The 19256-nt window shown below is 39.2% G+C and overlaps 2 protein-coding genes across 2 annotated transcripts; one reads left to right on the forward strand and one right to left on the reverse strand.

The window, feature by feature from the left end:
• Positions 1-12045: 12045 nt before the first annotated feature.
• LOC136414565 (ceramide phosphoethanolamine synthase-like) lies at positions 12046-13797 on the forward strand. Its single transcript, XM_066398668.1, has 3 exons — positions 12046-12849; positions 12902-13194; positions 13249-13797. Exons 1-3 carry the CDS (start codon positions 12227-12229, stop codon positions 13674-13676), a joined length of 1344 nt encoding a protein of 447 aa, XP_066254765.1. The 5' UTR covers positions 12046-12226; the 3' UTR covers positions 13677-13797.
• Positions 13798-14042: 245 nt separating this feature from the next.
• Positions 14043-18542, reverse strand: DNApol-alpha180 (DNA polymerase alpha catalytic subunit). The gene is made up of 7 exons (XM_066398667.1): positions 17847-18542; positions 17627-17791; positions 17383-17568; positions 16939-17329; positions 15208-16849; positions 14438-15153; positions 14043-14383 (listed from the first exon to the last, which is right to left on the reverse strand). The coding sequence occupies exons 1-7, from the start codon at positions 18405-18407 to the stop codon at positions 14163-14165; spliced, it is 3882 nt and encodes a 1293-aa protein (XP_066254764.1). The 5' UTR covers positions 18408-18542; the 3' UTR covers positions 14043-14162.
• Between the last annotated feature and the right edge of the window lie 714 nt (positions 18543-19256).

A 19256-nucleotide genomic window follows, 5' to 3' on the forward strand; every position in this document is an offset into this window, starting at 1 on the left:
TCAGTCGGAACTAGGTCTGATATGCAGGCAGGCCGTTAAATTAGAAAGCAAACGTACATATATTCATCGAATTGTTTTACTTCTTGTATTTGATGAGTTGTATTGTCTTTATCGGTCTGAAGATAAACGTCCTTATTAAAGCCAACGTGAACCAAACCCTTACATTTAGCTGTACATACACTAATTTGAGATTTACCACAAGACTGAAAGCAATGCCTCTTTGGTTGTAAAGAAATTCGTATTCGTCAGGTGTTGGCAGATCAGGTTAGAAATTCAGTGTTTTTCGATTGAGCAAGGCATGACCGATATGGAAATAATCAAGGAAACAATCGACCAAATCGAAATAATGCTTTGGTGTTTGTCAATTATCGTTTCTTGCGGCGCTAGTCTTGCTTTCTATCGGTTATTGTTTTAGATTGATTTGGATCATTTCAAAGGCTGTGTTAAATTGTGATCAGTCAATTATACACCTAAATGGAGTTACAAGAGTATCTTCAAACGAAAAAACGGTGTGCGTGATGAGGAATAGTGCTAAAAAGGCATATTTTTCGTTTGTTTAAAATAAAAAGGAATTGACGAATATTACTTCTTATAAGCAAAATTACCTTCAATTTCTTCCGTGACTTCAAGGTCTGCTCATTTTATAATTTTCTGGTAATATTTTCGTAAGAAAATCTTCACCGCATTTCTCCGCGATTCAAGGAAGAGATTGAAGGATCATTTGGCAATAACGTTCTAATTGCTTTTTCATGAAATTCCGTTTCTCAAACATCACAATTTTTCTTTCCAGTGAATGCTAAAACTGCTATATGTATGTTACTAGTTCGCAATTAATTTTACGTTTCAAAACATCATGTGTCAAAACACTGTTATGTATTAAAACACTGTCGTGTGTCCATACACTGTTGTGTGTCAACACATGTCATTATCCTCTTTATATCAAATGAGACATTGCTTTAAGTCGGAAATCAACTCGATAACTACAATGATTTTTCACACACCCTCACACCCCCCTACAGGACTTCTTGTTACTTCTTGTTAAATGTATATTTAAAAAAAGTGAACTTACTACTTATAGTTTGTTAATTTGAAGGATTGTTCGCATTATATTATGTTGTCTACTATATTATGTGAGAATACAAAAGATTGTGATATAGGCTGCGTCGTTCAGATGATGCGCAGTGTATATTGGATATCACTACGATGTACTTTGTAAATATTAATTAATAGGGTGTAAATAGGATTGTATTTTTAGTTTCCATATTTTCAATTGTGTACAGTGTGTTACAGTTATTAGTCAATGGAATGATAATGTGAATATATTGAAAAATTGACAAGTTTCCTGGTGTTTTTCTTATTTATTTAGTAGAGAATCGGACGATTTTGAGTTCTTAAGTTCTTTTTATGTCCCAGTACTATCGGGGTTCGAACCTACTGTGCCGCGTTACATGTAGGCAACCATTGAAAGCGAACCGCTGAACATTCATTTGATCACAATTAACTCATTTGGATATTATTTATGTTTATAATAATATGTTCAAGGTTCAGGGATCTATGAGCTTTTTGTGGAGGTTTTAAGCGATTATCCATCTATTTTTTAACTTTTAATATAACCTACTAGTGGGTATTTTAAAAGAGAAATCTATATCAATTCTGCCTTTGTAGGACAGACTTGCCCAGAAGATTTCCTGGAAAAAAGGCTATTAAGAGGGAGAAAATATGTTTTATTATATTTTACACGAATGCAAGGATATTGTCTGCTAAATGGCCGCAGATTCCTCTTATTTCCATGAATGGTCAGTTTGAATGATGTTCTGCTTTTCCATGGAGCGCGTGTTCGTTTTCAACGCTAGTGTCTACTTTATGGTCTCGAAATTTACCCAAAAATTATTTGAAAAGAAAGATACAGATTCACGGGATTCTCACTTTTTTTACTGAAACGTTAAATTCTCTCTATCTCCCTTTTTACTTCGAAATCAAGAAATTTTCTGAAGAAAAAAGCTTTCAGCCAATCTATAAAGTTTCGATTTTTTTGGCCCAAATTTGCCAGGGATTTTCTTTCTGTCTATGGAATACATCCATATTTGTTTTCAGCAAAATTCGATCTTTTTTCGTGTTTGAAATCTACACCAAGAAATTGCCTGAAAAGAAAAACCTTTAGGGGGACATACGGATTCTCCCTTTTTGGGCTAAAATCTTGTAGCAAATTGACTCGAAAAAAAACTCATTCTTATTCAAGAGCTTTCTCCTTCTTGTATGAAATAGAAAATTTTAATCGATTAACACCTATTTTGCTTCAAAATCGACAGGGAAATTTAAGGCTTGCTGCCTCGGGAGATTTTTGCTCATTCTAAGGAATTCTTCAACTATCCTGGTGCGGCTAAGAAAAGACAATATCTATGAGATCCTTAAAAATATGTCGAGCATTTTCAGAATCTTTGACTAACTTGAGGGGGCTGCATAGAAGAGAAATCGCGCATTTTTGTTCAAGCGAGCGAGAAGGAAATTATCTGAATTTTTGTCCAACTCAAACTCTCCATAGAAGCAAATTTCCAAATTTTTTTACTAATGTAAGACAGCGAAATGAGGAAAATAATCACAGGGTTTTTTACTATTCTGAAGATAAGACCGATATCTATCGAACAAACCGACAAAAACCACCTCGAAATTTAAAAAAGAGAGGGTGCAATTTTGCCAATTTTTAAACTTTAAGCGCCGATATCTCTGGGAGCAATTACATTAAAAAATAAATCAAATTAATCGCCTCGCTGAATTCTATCAATCTGTACTGGGCTGGATGCTGTATCTCTTTTAGTTCCCGAGATATCAGGTCAGCACAGTAATGAGTTAGACAAAGACCATTGTTTGCGTGTCTTTAGCGGTGTTCTTTATCTAGTTCATGATCCTTATTGAACATAAGATATTGATCATGTATGATCGTAGAAGTTATGCCATAAAACCTCACATTTTTTTAATCAGAAAGAGGCGTCCCGTCGGACAAAATAGCAGTATATAAGGTGGCTCACTTAAAACACAAATGATGGCGTCCTTGATGAGCTACTTGGTTATAATACTTGACCCGGATTGACGTATTTTTGAAATATTTTTTCTGGTTTTCGAAATATTAGAGCAACTTTAATACTGATTTTGAAGATTTACAAACAGCTTCAAAATAAAAAAAAGTTCTTCGAACTGTGTCTTTAAGACTCCAAGGCGTCAATGGAGATTCGCAGGGGCAATACAGTGTCTGGGCCACTATGTAGAACGTTTTTGAAATCTTTGACTAGTCTTAAATTATCATACAAGAAATTTCTTGGAATTTTTAGGTCTAATAACAAAAGCTTTGATTTTTGAAGAATTTTTGATAGTTGAACCCTCAGTGCGAGTGTAAAAAGAAATTTCGGAATTTTTGCTGACCTGCGGCGGCCAAAGAAATACAATTGTAACGGGATTTTTTGCTATTCTGAGTCACCATGGAAGACATTTTTAGTATTTCGACTAATTTGAAGTTACTCTAGAAAAAAATCTTAGATATTTTTACTCACTTGAACTGGGAGTGAAAGGAAAGTTTTTCAATTATTGACTCAATTCGCACACAAACTGTGTATGTACAACTCGAAAATCTTGAAATTTATGACTAGTTCGAATTGCCAAAAGGACAACACTTTGGGAATTTCCGACTTATTTAAGCCACCATTTATATGACGATTTTATTTATTTTTTTCAAGTTTCTACTTTTTGAGAAATCTACTAGAAAATCACCTGTAACCTATGTACCATATTTCAAGGACAAATAGATACCGGGCGTTTTTGCTAGAGGTGGCTCACGCTCACACCTAATATTTTTTCTGCAGTTCCAAATTAATTTTTCGGAATAATAATGAGTCAGATAGAGACCATTGTTCGCGTAACTTTGGGCGTGTTCTTTATCTAGCTCATGATCCTTATTGAATGTGAGATATTCATCATGTGTGATCATAGAAATTATACCATAAAACTTTATATTTTTTAGACCAAGAAGAGGCGTCTCGTCGATCCACAGAACATTATACGCAGTGGCTCATTTAAATTTTAAATAAGTTGTGTCATTGATTACGCACTTCTCATAGAGACCTGTTATAATCCTTAATTGCTACAATACTCGGTCCTGATTGCCTCACAACTGTTTTCCTTGCGATCAAAATAAAATAAAAATCGGAACCTCCCCCCAACCCCATGTGATCCAAGTCAACGAAAATCAGCCCCTCCCCGCTAAACTGCGCTCGCCGTGGGGTGTTCGGGTAATTGTACCGTGGGAACCGAGCTACCCCGTACCTCGTATTCATATATACACCTGTACACATGAGAACTAACTCAATGTGCAGGTATCCGAGATTTCAAATTCATGTGAAAGCACTTCGGTTCGCACGTAATTACCGGTGTCAGGACAAGGTATAAGAGCCAACCCTTTGGTTTTAGGTGACTAGGGGAGGATTTGCGGATGTGCGTGCACTACAACCTCAAATCGAAAATCTGATTTTGAACAATTTTAGAATAATTAAAGCCCCCACAATTGACGATTCGAAAACCGCCGAGCCCTTTGACCAGCACCGTGAAATTATAGCCCTTAGTTCAAATAAACTCGGCCCTAATACGATTGTGCTTAATGAAATTGAACGGCGCTGACCAGCGGCATTTCCAGGGATTTTGATGTTGATGGGAATTTAACTTGGAATCTTATATTTAATTATACAGCGTGTACGTCCAGAGCGGAGCCCCACACACATACACATACGGTATCTGGGTATTAAATCACAAGTGAAATATGCGCGTAGCCGAGCAGGCGTTAATAATGGGCATAAATATGCAGGTAATTAATTTGGTAAAATAAGCTTAGGGTCGGTATTCCAAAACAAAAATGCCCAGGGGACAAGTCGAGATAAAATACAAGTAGCTGTGTGCCCAGCGTGAGTCGCTTGTCCGACCGCGAGCGTCCGGTGTTATTTATGACACCGTCTTAGTGGATGGTGTGCGTGACACCTCCGTGTATGAATTAGCGTTCCTTCTTAACCTCTTTGCATGGTTCAGACTTAATTTGTCTCCGGGACTTAAGTGAAACTAATACTTTTCGCAAATTCGTTACTTAATGGGTGGTGCTAAGTGTTCTCTAGTCGTAGATTTTTGTGCAGCCAAACATGCAGTAGTATGGAGGTCTGAAACACATCCGCTGTGTCGCTGACTGCTTGATTGATTTTTTAGATATTTGATGGATGCCGTTCGAAGCGACGCGAAATCTGAAATTCCATTGTACATAATATGAATACAGATTATCTGCTTTTGGTCTCTACTTTCTTAGTTTTCCTCCTCGATCCACTTAACACGAACATTATAGATTCCTTCGCACATCAGTCCACCCCGCACAATCAACCCATAAAACAAGAGAAAACCGGCCTAATGAAGGCTTCGCGTGAACCGAAACCTGCCCCCCCAAATTAATTGAGCCCTCCGTTACGTGTTAGTCACGTAAATAGGCTTTTAAGTAGTTGCCCTTTTGTTTCGTTTTGTAGCTACCTGTGTAAATTACGTCTCGATGGGCATTCCTGCTGCCTCCTCCTCCTCCTCATCAAAGCACGTGGCCCGTCTAATTTCTTTGGAACTGGAGATGTGACCGGCGATAGCTACCGACACCATTGTGTGTAAATTGTAGGGTTTAGGTGACAAACGCAATTTATTTTCGATTTTGTTTGTTTGTTGTCGGAATAAAATTGGGTCCGTGTGGGCCGACGTTGATGATGGTAGTTTTGGCCCAACCCATGCCGGAAAGCCGGTCCACTTAACGCCTACTTGTTTGTGGAGCTACTTTTGTTTTGATAAATGGCCCTTGGTGGAGTTTCACTAATTTTCCCTAGGGGTGAACCATGCTGGTCTTAATTAAAAATAGATTTGCGTGCCTCCAGTCGGTCCAAGACCAGCGTTCGACTTACTTTCAATCCTGGAAATCTGAAACCTCGCTAGGACCAGTTTGTCTGCAGCCGGCTCCTGCAGTTGACGGCATCTAGCTTGTCGACCAATCGGGGGGCACCTTTGAGACAACGCAGCAAATTCCCCTGGTGCTCTAAGCTAATTTCCCGGTTTATGCAAAAAAAAAATCATGACTTTTGGGGGACTTTTTCGGAGCAGTTTTGGGGCGTGTTTCCTCGTTTCTCGTTTTCCTCCTTCGTCCATTATTACCGCACGCGACACAATTGGTTTTTCCTTTACCATCTGTCATCGAACATATACATTAAGCCCAATTTAGATTCATGCGGCAATTTCATGTTAACACGTTCCGTAATCGTATGATTACTACGCCATTCCGTAATGACTTAGCTAAAAGTCCGGCACGATTCGAGGGGAAGATAAGCGTTCCATAAATTATTCGACGTGTAAAATCGTATGTCGTAGTATACAGGGACATTTAAGGTAGCAGCGCTAATTTTTCTGGTGCGTGATATACACGAAATGTCGTGCGATGACATCTGAATTAAAGCGCAATCATCCATTTAGATCTATATCCACCGATTTGTATGTTATTTCCACGTCTGTGTTTTCGTGCATTCGAATTAAAGGACTTTCCGATATGCGCAGGCACGTCACGTTTTATGTTCGGGCATAATTTTTACCTTTAACGATCTTCAAGGCGAATTACACTTTGAGGTTTACCGAGAACAACTTTTAAGCAAATTTATGCAACCGCCGATAATTTTTAATTCGTGTTAGTGTAAAACAGTCTCCTCCCGCAACAACACTACCTAAAAGATCTCATGCGAGTTGCCAACATTCTGTAATACGTATCTCAATAGGTGAAAACGATTTTTCACCTTTTGGGTGTTTGCTCAAACCGGATTATCCCTAATCGCTGGCAGATCCGTCAACTTCCTATTTAGTCAAATAACTCCTTTTTCTCAAACATGGGCGGGGCCGGTAAATGACTGAGAAAGATTCCATTTGCTTAAAAGCTTATCCGTGAATGAGGCCGAACAATGTGCCAAAAGTCCAAAATTCAATCTAATCCTTAAAAATTTTAAAACCGAGTTTCTCCTCGTGTGAGGTCAAATTGTATTTGTCCATTTGCATCTGTTTGTAAACAGATGATAAAGCCTTTCAATCACTACAGTAGTACAACAAATGCTATCGAGCGTGAATGATAAGTTGCCAACCGGCAAGAGAGGAGACAAAACAGCTCTTAGAAAGTCAAGAAAGGTTGATGTAATGGTGGCCCGTTGAAGCGCTAATATTTGGCGTTAAAAAGTAAACAACAACGGCTTTTTGTAACATAATCGTTTAGGGGTAATTTTCAGAAGAGAGAAATACAGAAGTTTAGCTACGACCGCAGGATGGTATAATACTCGCGTATAATGGGCATCATTCGGCCAGGAAAATTGCTCGGGAATGATAGCCTTTATTATATGCTCATCTAATAATATGCTATTGTGTCTCTGCGATTTTGCGGTAATTCCGTATCCATTAGCACTCTTTGGTAATTATCTCGAAAAAGTTATTTCAAGTCGAAAAGTGAAACAGTTTGTAAGTGCCAGATAATCTGCATCAAAGTCATAACAATAAGCGAAACGTTTATGCAGGAAAAGAAGCTGGAAACCGGAGCTTCCCTAATCGAACTCGAAGTTTCCCAAACTGGCTTTCCACATTATTTTTTCATTAGGTCCCCGGTTGATAATAGCAGATTTGCGCAATCTGGCCCCACGGCCCATTTACTCTCATCAGGCTGAAAATTTAATGTCTTATTCGGCACACGCAATTGCCTTAATGCGTTTCTGTATTCCTCGATCATCCCTTTTCGGATAAATATTTGCCCGTATTTTCTACCGCTTGTAGATAGTTGTATCAAAAATATCACACGCGTTTTTCTTCATCCGGAAATAGGATTTAATTTACCATTTATCTCGATAATTGCCGCACGCCAAATGGGAAACACGCAGTATGATTTTGCTGCCAAACAACTTCAAACAGGGGGACAGCTAGAGGGAACCAAAAACCGCAGAATCAGTTCGTTTGGCTGACTATCGAATCCCAGCAGGAACCAGGGTGTCTTTGATTACACCTTTGCAAGTCTAGTGTTAAATTTCTGGTTTGAGCGAGGAAACTTGATATGTGTGTTATCTACCCAAGTTTCGCAAATAGCGCAGAAGTGACGTAACGAAGTTAGCTAGCGACATCTGCCGTCTTGAATAGTTACGAATAAAAACTCAATCGGGGTTCTAATAAATAATAAATAATTGATTGCGGGGGCCGAGATTCCCATGGTGGCGAGCACTTCCGCTTCCGGACAGGTGAGTAGCGCCTCCGCTAGATAGCACCGGGAAGCACGGTTGCCTGCAGGCCCACCGGACCGAGTACTGCTCTGATTTCGCACGAGCGACTCGGTTCGATAATTTTTTAGTCCTCACGTATGTCCTGTTTAACACGTGTGGCACCTTTGTCTAATTATCCTCATACAAAATCAACCCCAAACAACTCTTAAAATTACGAAATACTGACAAACACAGAGAGTAAAACATCAACGTAAACATAGCCTATAACTAGAGTTACGAATGAATACCTGGATTCTGCATCGCTGCAACTTGGTCACATGCTCAAAAGCAAGCAAATGCAGCTCATATAGAGCATTCAGCCCTGATCACCGAAGAACTTCGTGGTTATAATAAAGATTTAAACACAGATGAAAGATAATTACTGAACTTTTTATACATTTGAGACCTTTTTTGGCAAATGGGACGCCACTTAATGGCGGCCAAAAGGGAGAAAGTACGTCACTATGTCTTACATACATCAATTGCATAAACGCATTGCGCATCTCTGACGACAAAGTGACGTCATAACGAGATGACAAATAACCGCCTTTTTTCTAATTTTTTTAGGTTATGGAGACGACAATAGATTTGTCTTCGAAAATTTTCACAAGAGTATTTATCCGAGCCTTTACTAGAGGGTGAACGTTATTCTCAGTTGTCTTAGAACATGTTGATATCCGCAAGATATTATAGTCTATGTAATAAACGCGCGATAAAAATCGCCTGGCAATACGAGCTATAATAAGAAATGACGATATTGGAAGCGTGTTTAAATAGGTTTTGTATGAAGCAAGACTGTTCTAGCTACTGTGAGTGTATTATTTGATGGTACGTTCCTAGTTAGTGCACTTAAATTAGTAGCTGTAAGGCATATACAGCGAGAAAGAGGAATGCCCAGAACGAAGCAAGTCGCGCTGCCTTAAACGGTCTCCAGAGTAATTGATTACATCTTGGCCACCCACCCAGAAGTTTTCCCATTGCATAGAGAAAACATGTAACTGGTAACTGACGTCGGGACATGTAAGTACGGGTATTTCTTGATTCACTCAGTGTACTACGACTTGCGGTTGAACCCGTGCACGCGCCCTCAAATCAGCCATATGCAGCCCTGTAATAACAGGGCCCAAATGGTGCTGTGGTGGCGTGCGTCCGACATGTGAAGGGTGTCCGAAAATTGGTACTACCCTGAGGTCTAACCGGGCAGCAATCAAGGAAAAAACCTAAACATCAGTATTAAATTACCGATCTTAATTACTGATCTTCCTCCAGTTTTCGAGATCTGGACGTATCGTGTAACGAGTTCCAGCGTATGCGGATCGGATTTCGTACCTAGTGTTGTAATATATTCATAAAATTAAGCGGCCTGTCCGCCGTGGTACGTGTATAAATTAATAAAACAGTTTAGCTACCTGTTTCGAGTCGGTAGCATCTATCTGGGGGAAATATGGCCGTTAATCATGAGGTATGACGTTGGTATTCGGTGAAGGGGGTTTCTCAGTATCATCTGATGGTTCGGTTTGGTGGTACACCTCAGTGCACCACCACTTGAGAACCATTATTGACGCTGCTGCTACTCTCGTATACGCAAGCCATATGGTCCAGGTAACGAAAAAAATAGGTATAAAATCATCTGCAGCCACTTACTTTTACGACAGACTTCGGGGAACCACTCTTCAGGGGGTCGATTCGTCAAGGCAAATATTCTCGACCCTGTAGATGTCAACTTGTCAACCATGGGGAAAAAATCGTTTTACGACTTCTCGGGACGGTTTTATGAACGGTCTTCCGAGGTGGTACCCCAGTTGGTGGTACCTTAGTAGGTTAGATGATTGATTTTTCGTCAAACATACAAGGATGTTTTTGCCAAAGTCTCGTGGGACCCGACGGGCAATTAATCGGAACTCGAATTAACATTTCTCTGACGGTTTGAGGGTTTTTTACGTAATATCAGCATTTCTCATAAATCAATCGAGTATGATTTACGAGCAGTAAAATAGCCAATAAAAGACATTATTTTTAACTCAATTTTGCATTTGATTTCGTCGTAAATTTTGGTAGTCGTAAAAACCCTGAAGATGCGCGCTTTATTGGTACTATTTCGAAGGAACCCGACCATAAATCAGGTTTAAAATATTCGAGATGATCTTTACCTGCCCGTAAAGATTTTAAAAAATGTTAGAGAATTGTTAGGGTCCAGGTTATGCCTGATGGTATGAGACTAATACGGGTTTCATAACAGCAGTAAAATGCCCAAAAATCCCAACTTCGGTCATTATGTTCAAATGGAAATAACGAGGTGAGATGACACGTTACGGTGATGGACATCGATGATTTCCTGCGATTACAGGCACAATCCGGGGTAGGGCCAGCCGGAAATTGAGGAAGTTCACTTTCACCAGGAAATGAGCAGTCAATTAAACGTTCAAGCCGACATAATTTTAACCATTTTCCAACTAAATCCGACATTCGCACATCTCCAGGTAGTACCCGTGAAGGGTCCGTCATTAGCGACCATGAGACGCAACTTAATTCCTATAATTCCCTAGAATTCTTCAAATTAATTTCTCTCTCACTCTCTTTCTCCGACAACACAGACAGATCTTGATAATTTTCCTATAAAGTCCGTGTCACTTAACATTTCGGCGACTCATCCATCGGAGTAGATGGTATTTAAGATAAAAAGGCAATAACACGATGAGTGCACAGAATCCGCCTGTCGTACCGGCCAGATCAAGGTGTTAAACTGACCTCTCTGTTAGTGACCCTTAACAATCAATATTATATGTGTCAGCTGATCGATTTAGGCTCGAATTATTGAGTTCTGATAAGCTTAACTAGAAGAATAATATTCCTGTTGGACTTGGAAATAGGGGCCTGCCATTCGACATACCATTACTTTGTTTCCATTAAAAAAAGGTGTCGGGTCAAGCTATCAGCAACTAAATAATTTGATTCTTAGCCGATTAAATTCCGAATTTGGCTGATGCTGCAATTAGTTTTTAACTAACAGGTGATCATTTAAAAAAACTCGCAGTAGACGGTGAATCGGAAACGTTGAACGTTGATTGTTGTTATTTACCATCAAACATCTGGCGAACTGATGAACTTCTCCAAAATATGCTTCCGATATTTCAACGTCTAAATGTTCGGCCACACCCTGTGTATACTGTGCTAATCCTAGAGTGGTTCCAAAAAGAAAGTGTCCAGATTCGACACGTATAGCATCTACATCATCGATTGGATCGAAAAACAACATCTCAAAGATTTATTTATACAGTCTCCCAATTGTATGCGGCTACATAAATATTGGGTTCTTATATCTGTTGATATCTTTTAGATATAGACAGATACGAGGGCCAATTAGATTCTTTCAAAACGCGTTAAAATTAAAATTCTACGAATTATGATTTTAAGAATTCTAGGTACATCGTTTAACGTTAGCTTAAACAGAGGACAATTGTCTCGATCTTGCATTATAGAAGCAGAATTATAAATGGCCACTTTCGTCTTTGACAGTGTTAAACCTAACTTTTTCATGTAAAGAAAGTAGAAATGTTTCATACAGACAGAATCGATTGTGAATTGGTACTAGTTTTGGATAAATTGAAAACACCTAAGGAAACACATTTTCAATCTATCTTTATTTACCGCATGGTGCTAGATAAGAACAACGATTACTTAATTCATTTTGTTATTAACAACTTTCAATTTTTTTTCATTCAGTCATACTGCGTATTTTGAAGGCTAGTAAATTTCTAGGTTATATCATGTTCGCTTTTCCAAAACCAAATATTTGTTTTTCTAGTCCTTCCGTTCCACATTCCTCATTAAACCATACCAAATAACCAATTTTCGATGTCTCAATCACAACTCTTCCCCCTTGTACTTGTGAAGTCATGAAAAGTGACACCTTGCCTGTGCTCGATTGGGGTACCGAACATACGAAATCCTACTTGCATAACCAGGGGCTCGACCTCATTAGCTTAAGACTTCTTTGCGACGAGAATAAAGTGGATGGCAGGTGTCTGATAGCTCTAAACGAAGTTGACTTCACTCTAAATCCTATCAATCGGCTCACTTTGCGAGACCGTAAATTGCTCTACTTAACGTGCAAAGCTTTGCAAAGGGAAAATCATGAGTCCCTGCTCAATTTGGGAATTGCAGACACTCCCGAGTCAAGCATCTGTACGAATCATCCACAGTCTATTAAGCTGGAGAGTGAGTATGGAGATTTGGAGCACTTGTCTCCAGCACTTTCTGAGGATGGGAGAGGAAGATTGCCACCTGAGAAACTAAAAGCTCTGCTCAGTTTCGGTTATGTGGTGGCTGTGACGTGGATAACTGCTTTTGTGATGGTCATAGTCCATGATAGAGTACCTGATATGAAGAAGTACCCCCCTTTACCGGATATATTTTTAGATAATGTTCCTCACATTCCATGGGCCTTTGATATGTGTGAGGTTACTGGGACCTTGATGTTTACCATTTGGTTGGTGGTACTGCTCTTCCACAAACATAGGTACAATTACATACAATGTTATTAGAAATTACCTACTTAAGCCTCTTTCCAGATTCATTTTAATGCGCAGATTTTTCTCCTTAACAGGCACAATCTTTCTCTTAAGATGTGTGACCATGTTAATAACTTCCTTAAGTGTGCCAGGGGCCCATCTCCAATGCAAGCCTCGGAATAATATATTGCAAGGCACCACTCCATTTGAGAACTTAACAGTAAAGCTGTCACATGCTTATATAATTTGGAGAGGTGCTGGCATGTCCATCCAAGGGGTCCGCACTTGTGGTGATTACATGTTCAGTGGGCACACTGTGGCTTTGACTACTTTAAATTTTTTCATCACTGAGTGTAAGATTTTTCACCAACCGCAATAAACTAAGTTAAAGATGGTTTACTCCACAGATACTCCTCGGTATATCTACCATTTACATACGTTATCCTGGATGATGAACATGTTTGGAATCTTCTTCATATTAGCCGCACATGAACATTACTCCATAGATGTATTTGTTGCGTTTTATATTACAAGCAGACTGTTTTTATACTACCATACGCTAGCCAATAACCAGGCTCTAATGCAGCGGGACAGTACCCGAACTCGAGTCTGGTTTCCACTATTCTCTTATTTTGAATCTGGGGTGGAAGGTATTGTCACCAATGAATATGACACCCCGTCCAATGTGGCCAAACAAGTCATCTGTTTTATTAAAGAGTTCATGCTTGAGGTATTTCGGATTCTAAATTCGATTTTCCAGAGGCAGGAACCTTCTAGAATAAGATTGGCGCATTCCAAGAATGCGTCATTGGTCACGTCCAAAAAGAGCCGGTGAAACTGTGCTTATTAGTTGAATCTTCCATTTTTCCCTCATAGGTCAATTGTTATTAGTTTGACAAAGTGATTACAATACGTTTTTTATTTATTTATTTTTTGGAATATATGCATTTGTTAATGTTTTGAGTTTTATGCTTATGTGAAGGGGGTATCATGCTGCGTTTATACAGCCCAGAACATAGGAAATTCATATCTTTTAACTTTTTATACATTGCGTTATGAGATGTACAAACCCAGCATTAAACTTCTTTTACATGCAAAACCTAAACATTCTAGAATACAGTATTCCAATCTGCGGGAGCGTTCGTTTCCGAAGATATTGATAAGACCTTTTTTACAGCTCTTTTCCAATTTCCCTGACATCTCATTTTCCATATCAAAAAGAGTAATAAGAACTCAAAACAACAATAATAAAAAAATCCATTATCTTATAATAACCTGAATAAAACTAAATTCAACAAACATAGGTATCATACACCAGTAATTACATAAAGTCATCATCAGATGAAAAACTTAATTTCTCTAATTTCGCCTCCATTTCAGTCATGGCAGCTTTCTCTTTACCTTTATTTGATGGGTCCGTACTAAACAATTTCGCGAAAACGCTCCAATCTACTATCGAGTAAGCAGACTGCTTTATGTATTTCTGCACGGTTTCGCGTAATTGAGCATATGCTGTTACCAGTTTGCTTTCAAGCACCGGCTCTGAAAAGTACATAAATTCGAGTTTGAATCTACTTTATTGTTAGTAAAACTCACTATTCTCCATTCGCTCTAGGTCGAAGATAAAGGTATAATATTCTAATTGAGAGTATAATTGCTGCTCCGTATACTCCCGAAACAGCACCCCTTTGAGGCATGCAGGACACACAGGGAATTTTCCCACAAAGTGTAAAGGACTCTGACAAGTTTCCAAGGTGCACACTGGATCTTCACAGTACAGTTTTCCCTTGTAGTACCTGGTAATGTATGACCTAATCTTCATACTCAGTTGATTTTGGATGTACGGTAGATAATCCAGGGGTATTGTTGCGCATTCGGCATTTGTGCATTTTGCCAAGATAGGTACGGCCCCTCTCATTGGACCCTCAACCAGATTCTCCGTTCCACACTTTAAACAGGAGAATGCGAATTTCAGGCAGGTCCTGTATCTGACCAAGGGGTTGGTGCGATTGCTCGCTGCAATATCAACAGTCTTTTGGGGAGCAGATCTTTTGTAGGCCGTTGGATCGAGGCCTAAACACTCGGCTATTACAACCCCGTCAATGCCCTCTATGGGTTCGCAAATTCGCGTAATCACCGGATGTACTTGATGGGCTAAATAGTAATGGGAGTCTAATTTAAGGTTCTCTTTGGATTTGAGTTCGTCCAGGTGGTAAGCCCGTTGAGTGTGGGAGTTTACAGTGCCGTCATCGCAAATCACGTAAGGGACTGTGTCTCCTGAGCGGAAGCAACCTCCATGCTCTTTGTTGTACCTAAAATGAATACAATATTAGATTCGTTTCAATGGAGGAAGCATATACCAATACCTTAATGCCACCTGCACGTGCGGATGCTTCTCCTTTCCAGCATACAAATGCGGTTCTCTTGTCAGTTGTTTGGTAATCACCAACAAGGGTAAAGGGACCTTATTCGCTTTCAAGTCCTCGTGCAATTTCTTTAGATAACTCAAAATATTAGCAAACCGGTCCTCTCCTTCTTTCTCGTCAGTGAAGATCTGCTCTAATACGAGTTTCCCTGCCTGACTGGCTAAGGGGCTCCAATCTCTCCTCACTATATCTAACCCTTTATACTCCACCTCAGTTTTCAACTCCCCGCTGCTCGATTTAGTTAAAAGTACTGCGGCATACTTCTTCTTTTTCAAGAGGAGTAGGTACTTGAAAATCCCGTCAATGTCCAACTCTACACATTTGAAGCTCTTGTTAACCTCATGCTTGATTTTTTGACCAATTTTCAAAGCTTCCTGATAATCTGTTATGCCAGTGTTGACCATAATACTATCTGTGTCCCCATAAACCACTTCAAATCCATTGGCTTCGGTCAAAGTCTTGGTTTGCAGAAGTAGGTCTCGCCCCTTCTCCGTTACAAGTGCAGCTAATTGCTTGCGGTAGAAGCGAGAATTGGAGAAACCGAGACATCCATACATACTGTTAGCGGTCAGTTTTAGGGCCATTTGTCGTATATTATACTGCATTCTCTGGTTCGCAGATAAGTCTGGTGAGGCCATGAGACTTTTGACCTGTCGGCGGCTTTCGACTAATTTGCGGATTTCCGTGGGTAAAACCCCTGGGGGCAAATGTTGATCTGGAAATTCGTCTTCTGATTCCCCATAAGGAAGGGTAGTGAAACAGATGTTGTACTCTTGTATAATTGAAGGGTAGAGGGAGTTGAAGTCCATGAGGAGTAGAAGTTTTGTGTAGAAACCCACTTTGGGTTCCAGGACCAAACCTCCAGTGTATGCAGGCTTTCTCTTTGAACTTTTAGCCTCTTCATCAGATGTTGTTTTCTTCCACTGCTTGTCAGGCACTATATAGCCCTTCTCATTGAATGCATGCAGGAGCAGAAATTCATTCCGCTCAGATCGGCCCCCCATTAAAGTCCTAGACATTACATTACCGGCAATTTTTGTTATTTCCAGAGCCAAGGGCACCACGCTCAAATCATACAGCATTTTCAACATATACACAGTGTCCTGCATGGTGTATCCTATCAGCTTGAGCAAGTCCTGCGACGTTGCGTACATTCGCGATACTTCATCGGGGTCCAAATCAATTATCTTGTTCTCAGGGATCTTCAAAATCTGCTGGCACAGAGTGGGTAGATCGTAGGAGCGAGCTTTAATAAGTTCTTTTGCAGAGATTTTAATATCGACCAATAAGCGCCCGGTAAACATTTCCAACGTTAAGTTCTTCTTTAGGCTGCGCTTCAGCCGACTGAACTGGCTAAACGAGGTCACATTAAGCGTGGTGAGTCGATTAGCCAAAACGTCGATTTGGTAGCCTCGTAAGTTGTGTCCGACGATTAAATCCGGGTCAATCTTACTCAACTGGATCACATAGTAATTGATTAGGGCTTTTTCTGAATCCATTTTTTGCACTCGAGTGGCTTTGAAGCTTTTGAGAGATTCGTGTATGTCCGAGGGAAGAGAATGCTTGGCTGCAGGTGCGATTACTATGTAGCAAAATAAATTGTCTTTAGAGCTCGATTCAGTCCATAAAGAATCTCAATAACAGACAAACAAATTTTTAATTTAGTCTTACCGCAGAAATGGTGATCAAATGGGGTACTAGGTTGAGGCCTATCCAAAAAATACCGCGAGTGGGAAACACAACTCGCCATCAAAATCTCATTCTGATTTGTTTGGGTGTTGAAGTGAAACCTAAAGTTGACAGTGGCCACCACTAATGGAGGAGGAGGGAGGTTCTCCTCAACCTTAATCAAATTGGACATAGAGTTACAATTCACTTCAATTTTGCACCAACTAAGAGGGTTGGAATTTAACTCGCTGTTCTTGATATCAAGCCAACAAGGACCTTTGAGCTTGGCATCAATGAGGAGCCTTTCAATGTTAGAGGTGTTAATGCCAAATATCTTGGAGAATGTTTTTGGAGTAGTGGGAATTGAGTCAAGATTTATTCTTGGTTCAGTTGACTAAAAGGATTATTCTGTTTAAAGCAGAATTGAGTGAACAGAAATTTTCTTACTGAATATCTAACTTCAAGATAGTCTGATTCACTAGGCACAGTTGGATCAAAGGCATATTTTTTCTTAACCAATCTAGCTTTGTATGATTTTAAGTGCATAGGCTCTGCCACTAAACTAGCAAATTCACAATACAAATCCTTGTAAGTGACTGCTTCTTTCCCTGGCATCCCTTCATTGTCCAGTATCTTATATAAATATAATAAAAATAGTAATGCAGGCACCATTGGGATACAACTAACTTACGGCTGGCCTTGGCAATAGGAAAATCTGCCTGAAAATATTTTTGACAGCCACACAGCAGCTGACATATGATTTTGATTTATTGCAATATGTTTTTCCAAAAAGGAACACTGTGCCGGGTTGTTTTTCTTGGTCTTCAAAAGCGTCCCACCAGAAAAATCTAAATATCTAAAAGTCACATTAAACTCATTGTAAGAAATATATTTGTAAGGCAACGTTCTACCTGTTTATCCCCAGCTAGTATTGGAACATCATCTTTCACAGCTTCACAATTAACAGTCTCCTGTAAATCAGAACTAAAGTCTGGAACAAAATTATTACAAGCTTCATGAGCAGCAGCTTTATTTGAATCTTTTTCTTTCATTCCTTGCTTCACAATTTGCTCTATTTGATTAACATCAAACATATCCTCAAAGTCATCATCCATTTCGCTTTGAACTTTAACTAATGCTTTTGATTGTTTAATACTATCAGATTTCAATATTTCTTTAGAGTCTTCAGTGGAGTTTTTGCTTAAACTGGGTGCTTCCAAAGACTCCTCTTTAACATCCTCAATGTTTTCATCTAAGGCCACAATCTCAGATTTTTTGGACACACTAACTTCTAGCTTTTTAAAATAATTTTGAGCAATTTGCCGGCGAGGTACAAATGGCTTTCGCTCCACTGAACTTCTCTTTGCACTGGTAGATGGCTCATCCTCCTCTAGGATCTCTAAGAGCAATGTATTATCATCATCTCCAATCTCAGTTTTCTCTTTTTTCTTTGAGCTAATATTTGAAAGCATATATTTGAGATTGCCTTTGTGTGCATGGTCAGATACAGCCTTCTTCCTTTTAACACCTTTGCCCTTAGATTGGGCCTCCTTAATTGATTGTTCATCAAGATCATCATCAAATATGTCTCTGCCATCCTCCACATATCCACTACCATCTACAGGGAATATTTTCTATAAATGTATATAAAGTTAGTATAATGTACTTACCATCATCTACTATCCACTCATCTTGCCGGTCCAAAACGCGCTTAACATATTCTTTTTCGTCGACAGTTTCGTAAATACTGTCGATTTCTTCAACCTCATATTTATTACGAGAGCCACTTTTTAACTGCTTAAACTTCTCGAAAGCCTTGGCCTTGTAGGAGGTATCTCTACGTTGACGTTTAGGACGATTTTCTTCTATAAAAGAAGTTTGTGCAAGAATTACAAGAGTATTGTAAGCAGAGTTTACGGCGGTATGTGTACCTAAAGCTATTGTATGTTCATGTAACTTGGCTTACCGGTGTCTGACATTGTTTAATATGTTGTTAACTACTAGAAACTCTTTTTGTGATTAAAAACATTTAATAGGGACGGATACGTTTAAAAATCAAAGTAGAAATGTTAGGTTGGTTTTGGCGGGAAAATTCTGGTAATGTCGAATGTGACAGGGTAAACGCAGTGATTGGAATTTAAAAGTTATACACGCTCTGATAACTCGAGTATACAATGTAGATAATCTATTATTATTTGAAAATTGTTTATTATTAAAGTGCTCATAAAAGATTGCTGAAACTGGCGATACCTGATCCTCATTTTTAACAAGTATTTTGATATTTTAGTGATTTTGTGCAGGTTAAGTGAGTAAGCGCTTGT

This window comes from Euwallacea similis, chromosome 18 (assembly GCF_039881205.1).
Source record: "Euwallacea similis isolate ESF13 chromosome 18, ESF131.1, whole genome shotgun sequence".
NCBI lineage: Eukaryota > Metazoa > Arthropoda > Insecta > Coleoptera > Curculionidae > Euwallacea > Euwallacea similis.

Bases quoted from the DNA above. Each gene is read 5' to 3' on its own strand.
- LOC136414565 (XM_066398668.1), top strand. From the start codon at position 12,227: ATGAAAAGTGACACCTTGCCTGTGCTCGATTGGGGTACCGAACATACG. The intron at 12,850-12,901 runs GTACAATTACAT...GCCTCTTTCCAG, and splicing joins CTGCTCTTCCACAAACATAG to ATTCATTTTAATGCGCAGAT. The intron at 13,195-13,248 runs GTAAGATTTTTC...TTTACTCCACAG, and splicing joins AAATTTTTTCATCACTGAGT to ATACTCCTCGGTATATCTAC.
- DNApol-alpha180 (XM_066398667.1), bottom strand. From the start codon at position 18,407: ATGCTTTCAAATATTAGCTCAAAGAAAAAAGAGAAAACTGAGATTGGA. The intron at 17,569-17,626 runs GTAAGTTAGTTG...TATTTATATAAG, and splicing joins TCCTATTGCCAAGGCCAGCC to ATACTGGACAATGAAGGGAT. The intron at 17,330-17,382 runs GTAAGAAAATTT...TAATCCTTTTAG, and splicing joins ATCTTGAAGTTAGATATTCA to TCAACTGAACCAAGAATAAA.